The sequence below is a fragment of the Emydura macquarii genome, unplaced genomic scaffold (assembly GCF_026122565.2).
Source record: "Emydura macquarii macquarii isolate MOO-44397 ecotype Brisbane River unplaced genomic scaffold, CSIRO-AGI_Emac_v2 contig_2768, whole genome shotgun sequence".
NCBI lineage: Eukaryota > Metazoa > Chordata > Testudines > Chelidae > Emydura > Emydura macquarii.
In genome coordinates this window covers 26616494-26641229 of record NW_027132905.1, presented here as the reverse complement: position 1 = coordinate 26641229, position 24736 = coordinate 26616494, and the positions used below count along the sequence as shown (strand labels likewise).

The 24736-nt window shown below is 38.8% G+C and overlaps 1 protein-coding gene across 1 annotated transcript in view; it reads right to left on the bottom strand.

Annotated features, from left to right (window-relative positions):
- Positions 1-24736, bottom strand: part of RANBP17 (RAN binding protein 17) — a 259916-nt gene that overhangs the window by 65147 nt on the left and 170033 nt on the right. Inside the window, exons 20-22 of the mRNA XM_067566736.1 lie at positions 19987-20075; positions 11547-11654; positions 7576-7658 (exon numbers count right to left, since the gene is read on the bottom strand). Of these exons, the coding sequence (XP_067422837.1) occupies positions 7576-7658; positions 11547-11654; positions 19987-20075 (280 nt within the window). The remainder of the gene's footprint in view (positions 1-7575; positions 7659-11546; positions 11655-19986; positions 20076-24736) is intronic.

Below are 24736 nucleotides of genomic sequence, written 5' to 3'. Positions count from 1 at the left end.
AAAGATGTTGAACAAAACCGGCCCCAGGACCGACCCCTGGGGAACTCCGCTTGTGACCGGTTGCCAGCTAGACATGGAGCCATTGATCACTACTCGTTGAGCCCTATGCTCTAGCCAGTTCACTATCCATTTTATAGTCCATTCATCCAACCCATACTTCTTTAACTTGCTGATAAGAATACTGTGAGAAACCGTATCAAAAGCTTTGCTAAAGTCAAGGTATATCACATCCACCGCCTTCCCCACATCCACATATTGTAATGTGATATTTGAGCGTTTGCATTGTAAGGCTCTATAACTGTAAAACACTAGACAGGAGAGAGACATTAACTAGTGTGAAATGCTGGCCTACAACAAAAGGTGCCCAACAGAGAAGGTCCATCGACACCAGACGAACTAATGTGGAACATTAAAGAAGACAAAATACTTTGTTGCTTACTCTCCCCCAACCTGGAAGATGAGTCTGCAGGTGAATTCCTCCCATCAGCTGAGTTTGCAGTTCAAAGAAGAAGCGAGGAAAAAAATAAAAACGCCAAACAAGGAGGAACTGTATCTATGCTACTTGGACTCTGAGGGGCAAGGTTTCCTAGGTATAAGCAAGAGAACCATAGTGCTTAGCCTGGGTTAGCCCTAAACATTTCTATTACTTTTGGAAACTTAAGACTGGAACTCATTTGTGTGTAGATATGTTTACCTGCTTTAACCTTGTAAATAACTCTTTTTTCCTTTTCCTAGTTATTAAATCTTTAGATATATTATTATAGGATTGGCTACAAGCGTTGTCTCCGGTATGAGATCTAAAATGCAACTGACCTGGAGTAAGCAGATCGGAGTACCCAAGAAGACTGTCTGTGTCTCCATATTGAGGCTGTTATAGTGCCTGAGGAGCTTAAACTTGATAATTGATTGGTAAAATTGAAGTGGAGAACTCACAACCAGTTGGGGGTTCATGCCCAGCTTCTTAACAGTCTGCCCTGAGGTTGGTACTTGCAGTCTTGAGCACTGCAGTCTTGAGCACTGCAGGATAGCTTGACAGACCAATACTACGGTACTTGGAAATCTTGTCATAATTATTTGAAATAATCAAATCTACCTTAGAATATATTATTTATGGCAGATTCATAGATTCCAAAGCCAGGAAAGACCATTGTGATTATCTAGTCTGAACCCCTGTATAACATAGGCTAGAACTTCCCCAAAATAGTAAGACTTAGCCCTGGTCTACACTGACCTGGCGATTTGGCGGCAGTTGATGGGAGTTACGCAAGCTACGCAGAGTAACTTGCGTAACTCCCGTCGACTGCTGTACTTCCCTTTTGCGTGGTGTCTTCACTGCACTGCGCACGTCAACACACCTCTATGCCACTTGAGGGGGTAGTTTACCAGCGTCGATTTCTGGATCGATTGAGCGGGTCTTCACTGACCGCTCAATCGATCCAGATAGGTCGATCTGATGGCGGCGACTTTGCTGGTGTCAGTATAGACATACTGTTTGTCTCATTTTCCATCATAGCATCTTCAGGAAGGGGGTGAGGTAACTGTCTTAGTGAGGGTTCCAGTAGTCTCTTCAGCTCTACTACTGCTTAATTTTAAATCTTAAATCTGGTATTGCCCTAGGCCTTCCCTTTGAATATCACAGCTCACCTCTAGCAAGACTGAGAAGATGTCAGATTCCTCCTGGCAAGGGCTGACAATCTCTTGGGGGACTAGATTTACTGGGCTTTACAGCTGCACCATAAAAGGGCCTGGGACAGCAATTAGCAAGTGAAGGTCTTGTCAGAATGTGGAGAAAAATTAGCATCAGTTATGAATGAAACAGGGTGAGATTCAACAAAGATGGAATATATGATGAGGGCAAGGGTTGTGAGGCATATGCCAACAGTTGAGATTGAAGAGTGACCAATGATGAAGTGATTTTTTCAAAAAGGAAAAAAGGATGCTAAAAGCTGACTGAGACAGGAAAAAATGGACAGCAGGACTGCAAGGGGATCAAGGAAGAATGAATCAACTGGGCTTAAAGCAACAACATAACTATCTATCTCTTTGATCATCAAAAGGAAGCACATAGCAATTAAATCTAAATTAAATGTATAACAAATAGTATGTAGGGTGTTTAAAAGTTTACCAGTTTTTATCTTTTCCTGACCAGAATTGATTTTTATTTTGTGTAATCACGCTCATAAATTTAGTTGAGAACAGATTGAAAAAAACGTAGCACAACACTAACTGATGTAGTTGAAAATAAAATGGGGAGATGAGTTTATTAGAAATAAGATTTACTTGGAATCATTTTTTCCTTTCCTAAATAAGTGCTTTCTGCAGTCTGCATATCCTGACTGCCTCGATGCACTACAAATCAAATACGTAATTACATCTAAGTATCTTTTAACAGGAAGCCATGGAACATGTACCAATTTCAGCCTCAGAATGTATCTGCAAGTGCAGTAAACACAAATTTAAAACATCTGATTTTTTTTTTTTTTTTTTTTTAAACAAAAGGATTTTTATGGTCTTTCTTAAAATAAAGTGGCATTACAAAAAACTTGATAAAATTTATTTCAAAATAGTTAGGGAAAAAAATGAGAATCTAAGATCCCAATATAGATAAGTGATATCAGAGACCTGTTGTGGTTGTGTGTATTTGTGGAGCTGGAAAGATGGGGCAACTTCTAAGTGTTTTAATCAGTGCTCAAGGGTGAAGTTGTTATGGGGCATTTGTGTTTTGGAATTGCTGGAATACATTCTGGATACATGACCAGACCTATTAACCTGTAGTTTTGGATCAAACATCTAAAGAGTGTTTACTTTTCTGAAAAGAATATATAAAGTTGCTAGAAGACATATTACAGAATAAAAGATGGTTACTTACCCATGTTGTAATTGTTGTTCTTCGAGATGTGCATGCAACCATGTATTCCATTCAGATGTGTCTGTGCCCAGTGCACCAAAGCTGGAGAAATTAACTTAGCAGTACCCCTATGGGCGATGCTCTCACCCTTTGCCCCATAGTCCCTCCCCTGGCTATAGGAGAGCAGTGCCACCCCAACATCCCTCAGTTCCCTTGCACCAAACCCTAGGCAGGAGACTCCAATGCATAGGGGATGGAGCGCAAGTCATGAAATACATGTCAGCATCCACATCTTGAAGAACAACAGTTACAATACAGGTAAGTAACTGTCTTTTCTTCTTTGAGTGGCTGCAGATATGCATTCCACTCAGGTGACTCACAAGCCATTCACTGAGGAAATGGTGCTCACACACTATTTAAACAAACTGCAAAACTGTCTTCTCAAAGTTTGCATTGACCCTAGATGCTGTGATTATATTGTAGTGTCTAGCAAAGGTTTCTACTTAGGACCATGTTGCAGCTCTGCAGATATCTACTATGGAAACATTTATAAGGACCGCTAGTGATGTTGCTTTAGCTCTTGTTGAATGAACCTGTAAAGACTTTGGAAGCATAATTTGAGCTGTTCCATAAACCATAGTAATACACGTCATTATCCAATTAGCAATGGTCTGAGCTGAGACTGATTGTCCTTTCATCCACTCAGTGTAAGATACGAAGAGATGAGGTAATGAACAAAATGGCTTAGTTTTTCTAGATAAAATGCCACGCACTTTCTCACATCTGAAGTATGAAGGCATTGTTCTTCTGTACCCAAGTGTGGTTTGGAAAAAAATACAAATAAGTAAGTAAACTGATTAAGGTGAAACTGAGATAACACTTTTGACAAAAATTTTGGATGTGATTTTAAAGCTACTTTGTCTTTGAAGAACTGGGTGTACGTGGGATCTGCCATTACGGCTTGTAATTCAATGACTTGTCAGAAGACGTTATAACTACCAAGAAGGCAGTCTTCTGGCAGAAGAGTGCTAATAAGCATGTTGCTATCAGCTTGAGGGTGGACCCATCAGTGCTACAAGCACTGTATTAAGTCCCATAACAACACCATTTTCTTCACCAGTAGAAAAAGACAGACAATGTCTTTCAGAAAACTACTTACCCTAGGATTTGAAAACACTGTCATGCTGTCTGAACCGGTTCATGACCGAGAGTGCCAACCTCAGGGCAAACTGTCAAAAAGCAGGCAAGCTGAACTTAGTGATAGTTGGTTGCTATACACCAAAGACCACAAAATATTCAGGTTGCTCCCAGTCCCAAGCGACAAGTCACTTACCCCAGGTCAATTTGTAACTTAGATCTCACAACAAAGACAATGCTTGTAGCCTTTTCTATAGTAAACTAACTAAGGATGTATTCACTAGGAAAAAGAAATGAGAGAGTTATTACAAGGTTAAAGCAAGCAACCTTATATACACAAATGACTTACAGTCTATGTTTTTAAAAGGTGATAAAGTTGTAGTAATTTGTCAGATCTGAATGTTTTTTAGGACTAACCCAGGTTGATCCTGGGGATCTCTGCTTCTATTTTGTAGCTCTGGTCCTGGGATAGTCCCAACAGTGAAGAGACAAATTTTTTTTCCTGTCAGCTATTTTTATTTCTTTGTTCCAGTATTCAAGCTGATGGAACAAGTCCTGTTGCATGTAGCCTTTTCATATGTGTGAAGGTACAATTAACTAAAGTCTCTGTATTGTAATGTCCCACAATGGACCATTTAATTTTGATGGCCTTCTGGATTAGCAAATGATCCCTCCTGAAAGGTTTAGATTCAGAACAAACATTTTTTACAGTTATAAAGCAAAAACTTAAATACTACCTTATAACATATGATAAAGATATCATAAGCAAGATTAATGCATGCAGAAATTTACAAGCATTTCATAAAGTGTGAACACTAAACTTATTGTAATATATTCAATGTCCATCTTAACCATGTTTCACACAGGTGAAACAGACTGGATTCCAGAAATGAATTTGTCAGTGCTTGGCTGAGGCCTGAAACCTTGTAAAGAGCTGGCACCTGGTTTGCCAGCATCACACAGACTTTCCCTGAATAGGAGGGTGGAAAGCTGAAATCAAGCCAAATGAACTCTCAAGGAGCTAAATGCCAGACCCAAAGATTTCAGCTGCAACAAATAGTTCAGAAATTCAGAATCTGGACTGACACAGGATAAATTCCCTTTGAGGTCGCACAAATGGAAAACCTCTTCCACTCAGAGAAATAAGTGGACCTCATAGGTGATTTTCTACTACTTAGCGGAATTTTTTTAACCACTTGTGTACACTGCATCTTCTCATCTAGCCACGCAACATTCATGTGGTAAGGTGTAGACTGTCCAGCGCTGGATGAACAACCTGTGATGCTGAATCAACAGGTCGGGGAGAAGAAGGAGAGATTTGGGAGGTCGAATTGACAGCATATGGAGGTTGGAGAAGCAACATTGTTTCAGCCAGGCTGGTGAAATCAGGATCAACTTGATATGGCCCAATTTGATTATTGAGGATAACCTGAGGAATTAGAGGGATATGTGGAAAGGTATACCTCAGACTCAGACCCCAGTTCAGATAAAATGCGATGAAGAACATCAGACTGAGTCCTGCTTGGGAACAGAACTGACGACATTTCCTGTTGTCATTTGTCATGAATAGATTGATGGAAGGGAGGCCCCATTCTTGGAAAAGGGTCCTGAGCACACTGTTCTTCAATGACCACTTGTAGTTGTTCGAGAAAGCTCTGTAGAGGCTAGCTGATTTTGAAACCCTGGTAAGTGAGCTGCTACAGGCATGATATTTTCTTTGATGTTTGTTGATAAAGCATCCTGTCGTATCGGTGTACTGGAGCTTCAGGCAATAGACAACATGTGCCAGGCCTTTTGGGATCACATCCATGGAACAATGGTGCACATACTCACAAACAATACCACTGTGATGTACTACAATCAAAAAGCTGTACCTATTCTGAGGTAACATCCTCCATCTCAGCGTGCAGCACGGGTGGCCGCATCACAGGTTGGTTAGGTGATCTTGCCCTAGAATGGGTTGAAGATCAGGATCTGAAGGAGCGAGGAGTGTCCCATGGATTCCAAGGTCACTGTAGTTTTGGTTAAGGCATCAGTGTCCAATAAGAAGTGGTCCAAGAGTCCCTGTGCCTATTGAGTGATTAGTACTGATCTCGATACTGGTCAGTATTAGATGCATGTCCAGATTGAGCTGTAGACTGGCACCTGAAGGACAAAGAGGAGGAGGAGGAAAATCTCAGATTCGACCTTAATGATCCCCCAACGTCATCCAGATGTAATGGAGGAGCAATTCCCAGCACAGCCAGTCATCATGCAGCTTCATTGGAGGCCCAGTATGCTGACTGCATTGGCTCCGAGGTCAGTAGAAAAACTGATGCCTTAAGGGCTGGCGGGGGCCAACTTGCTCAGTACTAACTCTGAAGTGGTAACCAGCACTGAAGTTGGTACTGGTCCTGGCACCAGAGTCTGTATTGACATTGTTGGTGCCAAAGAACTGGCCAGTACTGGTCTGAGATCAAGAGGCATAACAGGTCAGATGTTGACTGATAGGCCCGGGTTGTGGTCGCCATTGGTGCTGAAGTAGTCGGTACCAGACTCACACATGGTACCAGAGTTGGCAGTACAGCCTTTCAATATTGTCTCAGTACCAAGGAACGGGTCGAAGGCCCAGCTTTCTCATGGGTACCTGATCAGCCATGGTGCCAGTTAGCACTGATTCCTGTACTGGAGGATAACTTTCTCTGAGACCTGGAGTGGCTGTGTTCTCATTTATGGGTACTTTTTCTTGGTGGACACGAGGAAGAGGAACAGTCCCTCTTCTTGCTAGAGGTCACCTCTGAATCCTGCCGAGGAACATTGGCACATTGATGCTCCGATGATGGCTGAGGGGCTGGTCTCTCCTCTGGTGCCTCTGTAGGCCTCCTGGCTTGCTCCAGCAGGTGCTGCTTAAGACTCAAGTCCCTTGCTACATGTGTCCTTTTCTTAAAGAACTTACAGATAGAGCACCTGCCCTTTATGTGCCCCTCTCCCAGGCACAGTAAACACTGCATATGGGAATCACTATTTGGGAACCCCCCGCACCACATGACTGGCAATGTTTAAATCCAAGTGAAGGCATTCCACCAGGAAACTTCAGCTAACTAACCTAAGGTACCACTAACTACTTATAAAAAAGTTCTCAATAACTGAGAGAAGAAAGGAGCAATGTGAAGAAACACTACCCCAAGTGCTCTAACTCTAGCTGCGGACAGTGAGAAGGAACCAATGGGCATAATGGCATCAACCTTAAACAGCCAAGGAAGAGGCTATGAGGCAAAGGGCACAAGTGCTGTCCCTACTGGTAACGTTAGTTGAATTTCTCCAGCTTTGGTCCTCTGGATGTACACACACCTGAGTACAATGCATGTCTACAGCCACTTGAAGAAGAAACAAATGATATAAGCACAGTTTATGAATGTAACTGAGCTCCTAAGATATGGATTAAACAAGATGTATACTGAATAATGTGATAATATTGGTCATAACACTTCATACTCCTGTTAACTGTTCCACAAATACATCAAGGGTCAAGAGAATGAAACTAATGGGGCTCTTACCCCACAAAATAGTCAAATAATTATATTGCAAAGAAAAAATTCACAGATACCTACCATAAGTGCAAATCATTTTACTAGCTTCTCTAAAGAGAAGAATTCCATTAGGAGATGATACATCAAAATTTAAACGTTGTGACCTATAAAATAACAGCAAAAATATTCATTGTCACTGTGGGAAAATATTAGAGATGTGCTTATTCCTAAAACAAACAAAAAATTGGTTAAAAAAAATGGTTAAATGGATATGGGGGTTATAGTGGATCACAAATTGAACATGAGTCAACAATGTGATGCAGTTGTGAAAATGGCTAATATTCTCAGTTGTATTAACAGGAATGTTATATGTAAAACACAGGAGGCAATTGCTCTATTTGGCACTGGTGAGGCCTCAGATGGAGTACTGTATCCAATTCTGGGTGCCATACTTTAGGAAAGATGTAGATACATTGGAGAAAGTGCCGAGGAGAGCAACAATAATGACAACAGGTTTAGGAAACCTGACCTATGAGAAAAGGTTAAAAAACCTGGCTGTGGTTAGTTTTGAGAAAAGAAAACTATGGGGGGACCTGATAACAGTCTTCAAATATGTCAAGGGCTGTTATCTAGAGGATGGTGATCAATTGTTCTCCATGTCCACTAGAGGTAGGACAAGAAGTAACAGGCCTAAGCCACAGCAAGGGAGATTTAAGTTAGATATTAGGAAAAACTTTCTAACTATAAGGGTAGTTAAGCTCTGGAATAGGCTTCCAAGAGAGGTTGTGGAGTCCCCATCACTGGTGGTTTTAAAAACAGGTTGGACAAACACCTGCCAGGAATGGTCTATGTTTACTCGGTCCTGCCTTGGCACACAAGGCTGGACTTGATGACATCTCAAGGTCCCTACCAGCCCTACATTTCTATGATTTTAGAATATTAATAAATAAATTAAATAATCTTTCAAATGCCTACTGACCATCTTTGCCTTATTTGCCATTCAGAGGAATGCTACAAATTCTTCATAATGTAAACAATTAGTTTATACTTTTATGCTAGCTACTATATTCCAATAGCTTATTTCATCAGTTAATCTCCACTAAGAATTCAATTATTTAAACTGCATTCTCTACATGGTGGGGTAATGATTTCTCAAGTGCACTAATGTGTTGCGCACTAATTGGTCCATGTAGACCCTGCTAGTGTGCACTAGAGTGTTAAAGCACATTAAGGAACCTTTAGTACATATGCTTTAGAAATCACACACCCAGCACTTAGAGAGTGCAGTTTGTAATGAGCATATACATATATATATAATGCTTATATTCAGACCTAAGAGAGATCACACCATAGACCAGTTTCACCTCTGCTTGTGCTGGTACCCCATCTCCATAGATCAGGAAAAACCATTGTGTTCCCAGTATGGATACTACCACTGGAAGGGCAAGCAAAGTTTCCACCAATGCCCTGACCTGGGAGAACTCCTAGGGAAGGGTAGCTTTAAGGTAACATTTTCAAAAGCTCCTAAGTTATTTTGAACACTAAGCTCCATTTTCAAAAATGATCTAGCACTTAGGCTCCTAAATCTAACTGTAAATCAACAAGAGCCTATAAGTCATTTATGAAAATGAGAGGAGGGTCTTGTGATCTACTTCACTTTGAAATGAGAGTAGTTCAAAGCACACTAGAAAACTTTTAGTGCATGGTATCAGGATTCATATGGACAGTCAGTGCATGACAGGCTAATGCGCTGTAGATTTACGCCCCAGCTTGCTGTGCGCTAACCGTTCATTTACACAACCCTTACGCTCCTACGTCATTTACCCTTAATCTTTATGGGAACTGCACAGGAGCTGTGCCCACTGAATCAGAGCATCCTTTGGCTGCCCTAGTTGTGTCTCACCCATTTTTGGTGCTTTGCGGGGTGCTTGAGGGACCCCTACTGTAGAGCAAGTGGTGGGTCCTTTTCTTTGCTGCAATTTTTTCTACCAGGATCCCTATTTACAGGGTCCATCTGGTGCAAATTTCGGAGTAAATCTAACTGCTTATACCCTAATTTACATGAAGAAAATGTATGTACACTGTATAAAACATTTGTGTATTCTACAACCACAAAAGGATAATGGCTGGTAGAGGCAAAAAACCAAAACCAAAATCAAACATCTCAATATTACAGCAGCATAATGCACACTTTGATACTCTGTAACATATTTTAACCATGTCATAGTGTTGTAGTGTCTAATGCATTTTAACCTGTAAAAGCTAATGCGGTACACAACTCAAGAAAAAACAAATCTATCCCACATGATGTTCTCTAAGGGAAACAATGCAGATTTTCTGAATTCCAGGAGATGGAGGAATAGCAAGAATATGGAAAGTAGTTTGAAAAGCTGTCCCTTGCGTGAGATTTATCGTTCTAGCATCCCTTTGCTTTTGTTTAGTTTTATTAGGGTTCTTATAGGTTCTTTCTCAACTACCTTATCTGTGAAATAAGCTCCAGTACAAATATACAGTCTATAGAGTATACTATTTTTGTGATGTATCATCAGGTGTCAAGAGGTTAAACTTTTTAAAAGTACTTTAGTACATAATTGTCATGATAAAAAGAGGAAATTAATTTACACAAACAATAGGTAAGGTCACAGCAAGCCAATCCACAAATGCAAAAGACACTCAGAACTCAACTTGAAGGTCTGTGTTGACATTCAGGGTTTAAGCTCAAGTGAAACTGACTAAATTTTTGACTGGAGGCCAGAGTTGAGCTTTGTGGAAACCCATGGCCCATCTCTCAGTTAAGCGTCTTTTGTTTTGTTTTGAACAGTTTTTAATCTATGTTTTCTTTTAAAGGTGAACTTGCAAGGGAAAAATAGAAACTGAGGAAAGCCCAGATCTCTCTGATGAATGCCCCAACTACGCAGACGATGGGGGTCTCCAGCACAGAAATATTCTAATCCTACCCCCTCCTTTTAATTTCCCCCTTCCAAAGTCTCTTCTCCATTGGGGCAATCCTTTCATCATCTGCAGATTTCATGAGGTATCACAAAATGTTTTGGTTCTGTGCCACCATAAATAACAGAAGTCTCATTTAGGGTCTGGCTACACTTCAATTAAAAACCTGCAGCTGGCCCAGGCCAGCTGCCTCGAACTTGGTGCAAGGGGCTGTTTAATTGCGGAGTAGACATTCGGCCTCAGGCTGAAAGCCTGGCTCTAGCACCTTGCAAGGTGGGAGGGTCCCAGAGTTCAGGCTCCAGCCCGAGCCTGCATGTCTATATTTCAATTAAACAGCCCTGCAGCCCAAGCCCCGTGAACCTGAGTCAGCTGGCATGGGCCAGCCGCAGATTTTTAATTGCAGTGTAGACATACCCTGAAACATATGCAATCAAAGGTGTTTACATCACATCAGAAAATCATTCAGGGATCTCTTCAGTGAGCCAGCAAGTGCTAACAGGATTTCACAGAGAGGAAAAATTATATAAAGATTGGTTAAAAATACTGCTGTACTAGATGCCCTTCTTCCCCAGTCTGAGTAGGTGAAGCATTCAGCATAGAAATGTATGTGGAACATTTTTTCTCCTTTGAAGGGGAACTGTAAAATAAGTTATAAATGTTTAAAGCCACAAAGCACATTTAGTGTTACTTAGAGGTTGCAGGGGACACAAGATAGATATTTGACCCTCATCTTGACAGTGAACTATTTTCAGTGATCTCCATTAAAAAGTCAACCTTTACCTATGGTTACCACATCATGGCACCTGAGATGCATTTGAGTTACTTCAGTCTATTTTGAATAGTAAATGACTACAGCATCTCAGACTTTTTTGCATCTTTAATGGTTGACTTTTTACTGGCTACCATGGTAGCACATCAAAACTAGGACACTAGAGGAGGGGTGGTCTCTCTAATTCTTGTTCCACAGCAGAATCCGAAAAGACATTAGTGAGAAAGTAGTCAGGATACCACAGTAATGGGCATGATATACAAATGTAGACAGAAAAACATCTTGTAAACTATGGTGTCATTTACTGTTTACCCAGCTCTGACATGCTTATTACCTGTTTTGCAGGAGCTCTGCCATAAGCTTCAAGATCGGAGTTGTACATGCTGCTTCACGATACCACAGCTCAATAGCTCTTTGTAGAATGGGAAGGTATGCAGAGTATCTTTCATAAAATGAGTTAAAGAATATAAATGCCCCAAATTAGTATTTTTCAGATTAACTTTACCTCAAACCCACTACTCATTGCTAAACTGGTGGGCCAGATATGGAGCTATGCCAGTTTACCCCAACTGAGGATCTGGACCCATATATCCAAGTCTGTCAGTGCCTGGAAGAATCAATCCCTTGGAAATCCAAAAAATTAAGTAGGAAATAGGCAATCTATTGAATAAATCATATTTGGAATATATATAATTGACAAAATTTCAGGCAAAGGAAAAAGTTGTTTGTGTGCATAGAAAATTAATTTCTTGGCTCCATCTAATTCCCAGCAGACAAGGTATTCATGCAATTCCCCTGCCCATCATAACTGGTATTAACTGGCACTCTGGCTGGCAGTATCTATAGGAAGCTAAGGATTGAATAGGCTATACAGCTGAGCTATTTTCTCACCCACAGAGGTGAGGGGAAACTATCTTTCCTGTACACTTGTTAGACTGAACACAGGTCAGTAGGCTCAGAAAAACTGGCTGAAGTTTCTATTATATTTGTGCTGGAAAGATTTCCCACTGTCTTCTCTGGAGCTGCCCTGGGGTCTTAACTGCTGGGGATTTGGGGAGGGTTTTTTTTTGTTTTGTTTTTTAAATGACAACACTTACCCAAAAAGACATTTCACTTGAAATGGGAGAGAAATTAATCAAGCCTTGGAGCGCCCTGTCTTGAGTTGATGGGGCCCTTCTGGTGGAGACTAATGTCATCATAGGTGGCACTGCTGATGACTGATATTGCTGTCTCTGAGAAGGAAAGCATTTTGGCTAATTCTGTCTGTTTGTCCTAGTTCTCTGGAGATTTTTTGCTGCCATCTGCCTGAGGCTCTGGAGGCAGAAGCTGTATATAGCAGAAGAGCCTGATATCTGAAATACTCTTTAAAGAGTTTCCTCTCTCCCCTTTTAGGAGGTCTTTCTTTCTAATCAAACTGAACATGGTTGCATCCACCATCAAGATTTCAGTAAAAAATAACTGGGATTCAAATCAGCCAGCCACTTTGGATACTCAAGTACCAAAATGTGGTCAAATACCCTCAAGAGGCACACACAATCCTTACCACATCTTAGTCTACTTTCATAAATCTGTCAACATCATTTTATCAGAAATACTTCCCAACCAGCCCACTGTCACCCAGACATTAGATAAGGCATTCAAAGTGCACCAGCTGGCTGGAAGGGATAGGCACGTAAAGTTGGGTGGTATTCACATACAGAAGGGACCCTAATTCGTGCTTCCTCAAGGCTCTCAATGGCCTCATATATGCTGACAGGGCCAAGATGGAACCCTGCATAAGCCCATATGAGAGTGCCCTCGAATAAAAGCAATTGCACAAGATGACTTGCTGGGATCTCTCCAACAGAAAAGAGCTAAGCCACTTGACAGCATCCCCATACAGTCCGCTCGAGATGCATAGGCAAATCAACATTATCAATGGCTGCTGACAAACCCATTATTATCGGCATGGACATTTCATCCTCATTCACCACTCGGAGAAGACCATCACCCAGTGTAACCGGAACGTTGCCTGTAGTGTACTGAGAAATGTAAAGGATCATTTAGGTACTGTGAGAGTTGTCCCAGCATAACCTTTTCAATATAATCTGAACCATGAAGGGAAGATTAGATACAGCCAAGTTATCAACATCAACCCAGCCCCTCTTACACTGAGATGAAGTCAGAAGGCAAGGCCTTAGAACTGGGGGTCTCAAACACATAACAGAGAGTGTAGACCACCAACCCTTCCCATTCATGATCACACTAAAGCCCTGTGACAACTACAACAATAGTTTACATGGAAAAGTAACATTAGGAAAATATTCAATGGGGGAGCAGCTTTTAGCCATAGTTTCTGAAATGCTGCTGAACACAATTTGCTTTTGACTTTAAACCATGTTCAGAACCAGTTCAACTGCATTCATTGCTGAAACCCGTTGTGAAGAAAAGCTACTTTTTTAATGCACTCCAAGTTTTAGCTGAGCTTTGGAGAAATCTTTGAATTCTTCTACAACTGTATCAGCCAGCATACTGGGGACAGACACAACTGGGGATTCTGAGCTGGCAACACCATTATAGAAATGGGAATGTCATAATTCAAAACTTCAAGTGTCATGTCTACATCAATTGGCATGGAGGGACTGAAGACAGAAACCAGATTTTACAAAACTTGGGATCAACAAAAATGTTTCCATGGTTTATTATTTTTAAAAATTCCAGTGAAAACAGTTGTGACTTGTTTTCAAAACACTCCTCCTCAGTATTTACAACCCCAAACATGATAGAATCCTCCTAATTCATGAAGTGAAACTGACTAGTTGATTTTCACTGTCCACAGTGAGTGAAATGCAAACAGCAAAGGATCTTTGGGGCTGAGACTGTGTTTTTGGTATGTGTTTGTATAGCACCCAGCACAATGGGGTCTTGGTCCTTGATTAGGAGCTCTTAGGTGCTATGGTAAGACAAATAAATAATAATAGTGCAATTTGAAAAAAAAATCAGTTTTAATATTCTAAGGTACACAAGTGACCATTACCATAAAACTATCAATGCAAGTGGCACTAATGGGCTCCCAATGACAGGCTAAAGACTGGATGCACGGGGAAGACAGGCTGCTTAAGGGAAAACCTTGTAATGCCTCTGCCCCTGTGAATACCAGACTGCAACATCTAGAACTATTTGTCTGGTTCTTGTAAATCAGCACTAAACATATTAACCAATTGGAAAAAATATAACAATTTAATACTTAAAAAATATAACGGTTTTCAATGAGGAACACTACCGCATATGTAAAAATGTGAATACTTTTTCTTGACTAATCTTCTGCATGCAGTTTTATAAAACGTCTCATGCCCCTGCATGTGGGATTATTTTTTAAAGATACAAGTGATGAATATTTAGATATTTATTAGAACAGTGATTTGAAAACAGCAGTATATTGGGTATTAAAAAAAAACATTCCACACCTGCTAATAAGCTCACACAAAAAAGGGGCACATTCTTAAACATCGATATAATAAAGGGGACTGTGTGAATGACTAGTAGAGAGGAAACCCCAAACACAAATCACCACCTTTTTTATATACTAATGTTACTTTAGTCTTGCTGTCTAAAACCCTGAGTCAGCCTAACAAGGTAATAAGTCTGGCAAGACATTTTCTTACTGCAACTTGCTTATTTCAGAGGCATTAAAATTCATTAAATAATTGATGTCAGTTGAAAGGAATAGCTGAAAAATTTACCAAAGGGGCACCCAACTAGATTTAAGAAACACTGATTGAGAGTAACAGAATAGCTGGGCACAGCCCAGAGCCTTTAACTGGCTCCCCATGGACAGATCTGACTGCCAGATTGGGGATTTAAGCTTTAGCTTGCTGTCACTTTGGAGTAATACAGATTATATACTCACATTTTACAAGTACATTCTTGAAGTAAATATCAAAACAAAATATTTTATAAGTGGGATAATCTCCATTAATAAAAATGGATTCTGATTTGACTCTAAACACTGCATGCTTTTATAGAAGGTTTCACCCGCACGTTCAGGCCTGCCCTACAAATTACACAAACCATATTTCTGAATATAAAAGGCATATAAACTTTCAGAAGCTGTAATACTGGAATCATCATTGACAGCTTGACATATCAATATTTCAGGAAGAATAAATGACTTTCATATCCAGGATATTTATTTATTTATTTATTTATGTATCATCTACTTATTCATCTTTCATTAATGGAATACTCCGAGAAGATCCGGTACGTTACCATCTGAAACTGCTTTAAAATATTTGGAAATATTTTAATAAAGCCTTTTGAGAGATTGAATAATACAACTTTTAAACAAATTTTACTATTATTATAAATATTTGCTCTTCATCCCTTGCCCAGAGGAAAACTATAAATCTTGTCTCAACTGAATGAACACCATTTATCATATTCATTTTCCTGTCAATACAATTATGAAAAGCCTTTGGCCTTTTTCCAAGGAGCCGTATTTGCTACAGAAACTCAATTAGTATAAGCAAGCTTGCTACAAAACAGCCCTATTTGGCAATCTAACACAGCTTTCAGCATAGTGACAATTCACCTCCAAACTATGACCCTAATATCATTGTCATCTATGGTAAAATGTAGGACACTACAGTTTCCAGATCAAAACCAAACCCAAAAGACTTAAAAGAATTCATTTTTGCTCATTTTTGCCATCTACTGGACAAAAGTAAAATTCCAGATACTCATTCAAATCAGAAACCAGACAGAAAAAAATTATGACCAGGAACTGGAACAACTTAAAAAATTAAAGATTTGATCCTCAGAGGTTCACTATAGGTGTAACTCTCTTGAAATCAATGGGAAGAGATTAGAATAAAAATATTTCCAGCCAACACTTGAGATAAAGTATTATATTAATCACTGAACTCTTATACCACTGATTTAAAATTTATGTTTCCAAACAACCACCTACATCTACCTTACTAACATCTTAGATTATTAAAAGTAAACATTTTCTATTGTCTATTTATACTGCTTATTTGCAGAATTTTTCTGAGCTTAGATTATGAAAATCACCTATATCAGTTTCACTTTAATGTTTTCAAACCTAAAATATTACGGTTGCAAGTACTACAGGGGAATATTTGTTTGAAAACAACTGTTTCTATTAGTTGTAGGCAGTTACAATTGTAGCATGTCAACATATACAAATTAAACACTTAAAAGTTATTCATTTATACACTAAAATGTTAATTAAGTATAAAAATCCATATCTAAATAAAAAAGCCCTCTTCCACCTCCTCCCACATACCATTGTAACTTACACCTTTTAGACCCAGTAAATATGAGTTGACGTGATGGCAGCTTACCCTGCTATAATACTGAGATCAATAGGAGGATGGAGCTGGACCCCTGCAGAAGTTAAATGCACTGAACAGAAGAATGAACTTGTTTATTTGTTTACAGTCAAAGGTGACGGGGAGATTTACTCTGCCCATTTGTACAGGTACTTGACGATAAAGAACATATTGTATATAGAAAATGAGGGAACTCAAAAAAGCCTTGGACAAATTAATTCCACTTACTGGGTACAGTCATCTTTTTTATTTTCAACATTAAGTCAAAAGATGCTGTCTGGCAGTCCAAATTAAAAAATCCAGAGTTTTTAAAAAAATGTTTTATAGAAACTTAGTATTTCAAGTTTTCAGAAAATTAAAAGCAATGGAAACAATCCTGGATTCAGGTGTGGAAAGGACCCAATGGGTTCAAAAGAGAATTGTGTTCATGGTGAATAGGTCCATCCATGGCTATTAGCCAAGATAGTCAGGGACAAAATCCCATGCTCTGGGTGTCCCTAAACTTCTGACTGCCAGAAACTGGGGCCAGATGACAGGGGATGGATCACTTGTAATTGCCCTGTTCTGTTCATTGCCTTGGAACTGGCCGCTGTTGTAAGATATGATACTGGCAAGATAGACCATTGGTGTGACTCAGCATGGGAATTCTTATGTATGTTATGATCCTCCATCTATCTTTTGCAAAGGGAGTGGAGATCAGCCACCTATACTGCAATCCCCTCTACCATCCCTGGTCCCACAGAGGGAGCTTTTTAGTTTTGCACAGAGACAGAACATGTGATTGGCAGATGAGAATTGCATAATACAGCCTGAGGTTCCATTTCCTTTCTTGCAAAGACCACCTCTTTGTAAAAAGGTGAACCTCTGAGGATCCCTGGAGAGTAGAGATTCTCATGGCAGTGAGAGATCTGTGAGTTTCTGAGCATTGGGCAAAAACCTTGTGATCACCACCAGGAAAACTCTGCCTGGAATTCCTCCCCTACTCCCATGGGTTTCCATGTAGGAGACATCAGTCTGGCTCTCTGTTTGAATTTACACATTTCCCTATACTAGTGGTTCTCAAAACTTTTTGTATTGGCAACCCCTTTCACACAGCAAGCCTCTGAGTGTGACCCCCTCCCATACATTTAAAACACATTTTTAAGATATTTAACACTATTTTAAATGCTGGAGGCGAGATGCAGGTGGGGGTGGAGCTATGCTGGAGGGGCTTGAGCTATCCATCATGTGTGGGGCTGACAGCCTGAATCTCACCACGCGCAGGGCTGACTGCTCGCGACACCCACGTAATAACCTCACTACCCCAACCCCAGTTTGAGAACCTATACTATCTGCAACCCAAACACTACCACACCGAGTGGGAGTATAGATGTTTCAGTAGAAGTAGAGAGGTTATTTTACCTCTTTCTTTTGACACTGGTGTGACCTCTGCTGGAATACTATGTGCAGTTCTGGTGCCCACTATTCTAGAAGGAAGTAGATACATTGGAGAGGGTTCAGGGAGGAGTCACGAGAATGATTAAAGGATTAGATAACATGCCTTACAGTGATAGATTCAAAGACTTCAATCTATTTATCTTATCAAAAAGATGGTCAAGAGGTGGCTTGACTACAGTCTGTAAGTATCTAATGTGGGGAACAAATCATTAATAATGGGCTCTTCAATCTAGCAGAGAAAGGTATAACATGATCCAATGGCTGGACGTTGAAGCTAGACAAATTCAGACCGGAAATAAGGCGTAACTTTTAAAATGAGAAAGTAATTAACAATTGGAACAATTTACCAAGGGTAGAGGTGGATTTTCCATCAGTGACAATTTTAAAATCAAGACTGGATGTTTTTCGAAAATATTTGCTTTAGGAATTATTCTGGGACAATTATATGGCCTGTGTTATACAGGGGGTCAGACTAAATGATGACAATGATCCTTTTCGGGCTTAAAATCTATGAACACTGGCTTAGTGCAGGTGAAACATAAAATGAAACATTGAAAATTAAATTGATAGTATCTTTTTCCTGCCCATGCTAAACAAAGTGTTAAAAGTAAACTTTAGAATTTTAATTTCTTTCAGGTTTTATAATGCAAGTGTAATAAGTAGCTCGGGTAAGGCCATTTAAAAATAGAATTACATACAATTATTCTGACAGTGTCCATTAGAAAATGTATACACCCACATCCTGATTTTAATAGTTTGTAGCTCCATCTTATGCTATTAAAATTAAATGGAGTTTTCCACTGATTTCAAAGAAAGCTAGGATGAGGCCTCTTATTGTTTTAGGTCTTGATTCCACACGCTACCTCTTGTGAGTAGAGTTTGTACCTAAGGGAAGTCACTTGAAGACAGGCAAAGATCTTGAGAATGGCTTGATCCAACTCCCATGGGAATCTGTCCATTGATTTCAGTGCAAGTTGGATCAGATCATAACAAACAGGCTCAGCCTTTCTACCTTTCGGCCCTTTTACAACTATATTCCTGGTCACAATTCTAGAAAGATATACTGTTGTGTGTTCTCCAGACAGATCAGTGAACAGTAAACTTTCAGCATTTATCTAAATTTATCCCATTTTAAAGCCCCTTGCTTTTAATAAAGCACAATATTGTACTTATATGTCATTTTGCCCATTATAATAAACAAATGCACAGCAAACATGCACGGTATTAACTGGTCTAAATCATACAAACTGTTGTACTCATCTCACTATATATTTGGATAGTGAGTTTATTAATATGATTCTATGACTGAAGTGACAAAATGTATGACTGATACACTTATTAAAAAACAACAAAGACCTCCCTATTGCATTAACAAAATTCCAGTGAGTATTATTAGATACTTTTGCAGAGCAGTAAAAAAGGATAGCAGTATGGTAAAACAAATACAGTAGTCCTCATCTTTGCATATTGAGAAAAACTATAATTCTAGATTACCATTTTATTTTTGCAATATATCTGTTATTTTCTGATCGAGAAAAGTATTTGTGTTATGATATTAATAAAATTGACATAAGTGGATACTTACTGGCTAAATGAAAGACCAGATCATAAAAGATATTGAGGTCTCCCTGGATTAATACTTGAGAAGCAAAATTTTGTAAGTCTTTGATGTCATTTTTAACCAAATGTAGACACATTATATTTTGAGTTCCATACGTTTTTGGAAACATCACAGACTTGGGATGGGGAGGGGAACTATTTAGGTATATATATTGCGGTATTAGTGTGATACAACAAAAAAGTGACCTCTCTGTGGTCTCTCTCCAAACGCTGCCCTCCCAGTTAACTGCATGGTTGCTATTGTGCTGTAATTTTAGCTGATTACACATTAGTTCATTTAGCTTTGTTTCCTCTTCCCCACTGTGCCACACTATTAAACTAATGCAAGGGGCCTGGTATCCCTCTGTGCACAGAGCTGGTATTGTCATCGTGTAATAAGGATACATCCAGTCAAACAGCATGGTGTAGCTGGTCTTTGTGTTCAGTGCAAAGGCAATCCCTCGAAGATCTCTTGCCAGCCCAATCAACATACGCTGTCAGTGGGAAAAAGACACAGTAATTGATTTTCACGTTAGTACAGAGCAGATGGAGTAATAATCAGCCAATAATGACCAAATATCTGATTTTGATTCATTAGTTTAAATGTCTCGCTCAAATCCTTCTCTATAGAAAACCATAGGCTCTTTAAACAAACAAATAAACAAAAATCTGCCCAAGTTTTATGGTGGTAACACTAACAAAATGCTTAGGGAATATTTTAAGTCATTCAATATGTTTTACCTTTGAATAAGGCAAACTAAAACATAATATATGAATGCTGCATATTAAAGCTTAATATATTAAAATAATAACACTAAAGATAAAAAGTTAACTTGAGCTTGCATTATTTTATGTGAGGTATAAGACTAATTGATACTCATTAAAAACTACAGTAAAGGTTATACTGAGATTTCTATTATACTCCATTTTCATATGCTCATATCCTTTGGAAAAAATATTTTTAGATGTCATTTTCCCAGTTAGGTCTCAGTCAAAAAAGCAATTAAAAAAACTGAGCAAAATCTGTTCACCCATTTTTAGTAAATTCTGTGACAGAAAAATATACTTTTTCCCCCTGTAAAAAGAATTTAAAACTTGTTTTGGAGTACAGACTTAAATGAAATGCAGCTGAAATTTCCCAGGTGGTAATCCTCATAAAGGACTGGTTTTCAGGCAAGTTAGTATACATTTTAAGAATTAACAGTTATAAGTGAATGAAAAATTAGTTTTAAACATACACTACATGAAATTTCCACTCCTGTTAGAATTCCATACTGATTAGTGGAGTACTAACCAACAGAAATATGTAATATCAGCATTAGTTTGGTGTTGGAGGTGTGGTTTGTATTTCTGCTCCATTGTGAAGTTCCATATAACTGCAGGGTTTCAATAAACAATTGTGGAAGCACATAGAGAAACCAGTAGGAGGAATTAATGTGGTAATCTTTTTTCATTTTTGTAAAAACATCCAGCGAAACTAAATATAAAACCTTCAATAAAGTAACATTTGGTGACAATGTTAAATATTCATGAGTCCAGAAATGCAAAAGATAAGGATCTCATATTAACCTTAACCCACTCACATAACGAATGGAGTGCTGCAAATTACTTGTTATACTACTAAATGTAATCTTACACAAGGTCTGAACTCTATTTGCAGAGATGCACACACTAGTCCAATTGACTTCAATGGGAGTTGCAGATTTTCTGAGGATAAATTGGGTCCTAAGTGAAATATGGGTAAATTAAAGTTACTATGAGAACTGTACCATTTGCATTTTCTGACTTTTGAGTGTTCAAATGGCCTGAACATGTGAGATGCTCAAAGCCCTCAATTCTCATTAACTGGAGTTGAGGTCCTCTCGCAGGAAATGCTCAGCATCATGCAGAACTGGGACCTAAAATGATAACATTAACATGACATTCACCTACAATCTGGCATTTAATATATTTACTGTTCCATGTAGAAAATAAATGTTTAGCAGACATTTGGCCTACAAATAAAGAACTTCACAACAACACTGCACAGCTCCTATTAAACATTAAGGCACAACATCAAATAAGGATACGTCCACATCCAACAATGCAGGGTGAAGGCGGAGGATTCAAGAGTGACCTTGGCTCTTTTGCTCACTGTAGTCACAGAGAGAAAAGGACCACAAGCAAGGCTGACTATAGGAAAAGAGGTTCAAAGGAAAACCAGTGGCCTCTAGAATGAAGTGTAAGATATTTAGCACTTCATTTGAACTTGCCTTTGTTTGAAGTCAGGCAAAGATAGTCAACCCATGGTCAGAGACCTGCAAGACAGGGACTATACACACACACACAACTAACCAAACAACCCTGAAGTACATATTCCTTGATTTAAAAAAGCAATCATTCTTCAAAAACATTCTTTCTGATAAATCATTTAGGAAACGGCTGGGTAGCACAATTTATAGACCCCTGATAAATGGGGGCATGGCACTGTACCCACCTACCAGAGGGCCTTGAAACAGCAGGTCATTTTACATGCCACTTGAACATCAGTACTAAAGAACAACTGAGTGATTTGAGAAACGACACTGAATTTCTTTGGTTTTAGAATGTTTACTTTCTGCTATTATTATTAGATAAACACCACCCACAGTTTTCTATACAATTTTAGTATATACTACACAGCTTTAAAATATTACACATTCTTAGTACCTAAAGCCCCACTAAATTCAATGGTGTAAGTGTCATTCACTAGAATGAGGCTTTGTATAGTTAATACATACACAGATGCCAAAACTGCTCATATAATGACACCCTAACCACAGCGTACCCAGGTAAAATCCTGGCCCCGTTAGTGGCCAGGATTTCATGCAAGATCCTGTGCTCACTGCAGTCAAGTTTTAGACAGGTGAGACAGAATAGAGATTAAACTCCCAATATATTCTGGTTAATTAGCCCATTACGAATTTTCAAATAATATTACTGGGTGTAAAAATTGTTAAGAAAAATAGCAAACAACACTATACACTTATATAGCATCTTGTGGGCCTTCATCCTGAGGGCTCCTAACATGCTTCGTAAACTTAACAGAATAATATAAGTAGCATATAAAGGGATCACTTCATTCACAGCTGAAATGCAGTCATATCTGGGGTGCAAAGTGACAGCTGTTTAGCAGCACATAGCAACACTAGACAAAAGCTTAGAATCAGAAGCAAAGACTATGTATCCAAGAGAAATGGCAGGGGAAATTTAGGTAGTCAAAATGCTGGCTTATAAACTGATTTTACTACTAATGAAATAAAGGGCCTGTTTCAAAGTATTCTTTCATCCACAAACGAAAAAATGGTAGGTCCTACTTTAGAGTAATTTAAAAATCCGCCCCTCCCCCCTTTTTTTTATTCTAACATTATCGTTTAAAATCCAAAAAACATTATTTTATGAATTTCTAAATGGAAAAGAGCTGAACATTTAGATTTTTGTAGGGGGAAAAAACCCAAACAGGAACTGTAGCTTGACAATGTGTGCCAAGTTCCTGACTAATGCAATTTGAAACAGACAAGATAACTCTCACGCCACCCATTCCCAAAATGGGGTTTGTAATGGAAAGTCTGACAGATCCTTAACTACAGTGGCACTACTGGGTGCAGCTATAATATTACCCTCATAATTCTACTATATAATAACAACAAAGAAAAAAAAGGTGAAGGGTCATTGTGCTTTGTCTTTAGAATTAAGATGGCTGTCTTCATCCTTACAGCATACTCTTAATTCTGGAGACACGTCTTAATAACCTCTAAATAGTTCCAACAAAAGAGCCGTGTCAGAGGAATGAGCAGGCCCCAAGGTGTTTCAACTGGAGTGTTTTCATCTGCCTTTATTGCTCTATTCCTCTCCAGAATTAAGGCAATAACCTGTGATAAATTATTCAGGAACTGCTACAGGGATCAAAGCAAAATCATTCTGTTAAAGTGCTGTTTGCAACATTTGGCACTTAGTGTGAAAACTTTTAATGTGTGCAAGCTAAAAATCAAGGATTTTAAATAATTTAACAGTATGGAGTTTTTACGAACCAGCTAAAGATAGCATGTTGCTATTTAACTGCCCTTCTTCCTCAGATACAGTTTTCATTCATTCCCATCAAAACTGAGGATGTCATAACTAACATAAAAGCACCACTGAGGTTCAGTCTAGCCAGTTAATATATTACTTAACTGGATTGTCAGGGCAAATCCAGATATTTTTGAGAGAAAAAACTGGCCGTAGTTTTAATGCTATAATTTTTTCCTTCTGTTCATTTCAAAATGGAAAAAAGCTCATGATAAATACAAATTCAATTATATTAGATTTTACTGAAAAAGAAACAAATGAATGTTTTATATACAGATTTCTTGACTGCAAATGTATTTCAATGACGAAAAGCTCCCCTGTTATGATAATTTTTCAGCTGTGTGCTTCAGAAATAAAAAAAAAGTCAGTTAGAAAATCCTAGTAAAAGCCACAAATTAAATGAATTTGGCAGTCCTGGACCATTTTCATGGTGATATTTTAACAGTGTCACCTCCCTGCAGATTGGAATACTAAACATTTTATTGAAGAAGAGAACTGAACTGTTTTTGTTTCCAGTTCTTGCACAATGAAGTACCTGAAAGCACTTTTGCATGTATTATTTATTCATCATGATAGAAAAATAGCTTTAGCCTAATAAATTATATTTAAAAGAATTTAGAGCAAAAGTTTTGTTTATGATAAAGCAACAGATTTAGTTCTTTATCAGTAGCTTAAAGCACCAAGTTTTCTTTATACAAATTAGACAGATGGTGCTTACAGTAGAATTTACTAAAGGTCTGTCACAACAAATGCAGCCAAGCTGCATATTTAATCACTGCAGAACCTTGTCTACCTGCAGCTGCCAACTGCTAATCCAATTTCCCTGATAAATGTGGCAAGAGACACGATCAGCAATAAAGAGCATCTAACTCCATTTTCCTGCAGGGCGTCTTTTGATGAACATTTAGGACGGAAGCACGGAGTGCACTGTGTGGCCCTGGCTTGTGGCAGCTGCATGCATTCTGAAGACACAGTTCTCAGGTTACTCACTTAATTCTGCCACTATCATTATGTTGCTATTGATCTCAGTAGCTCTTGTCTACACAGCATTACTCTAGATGAAGCTGAA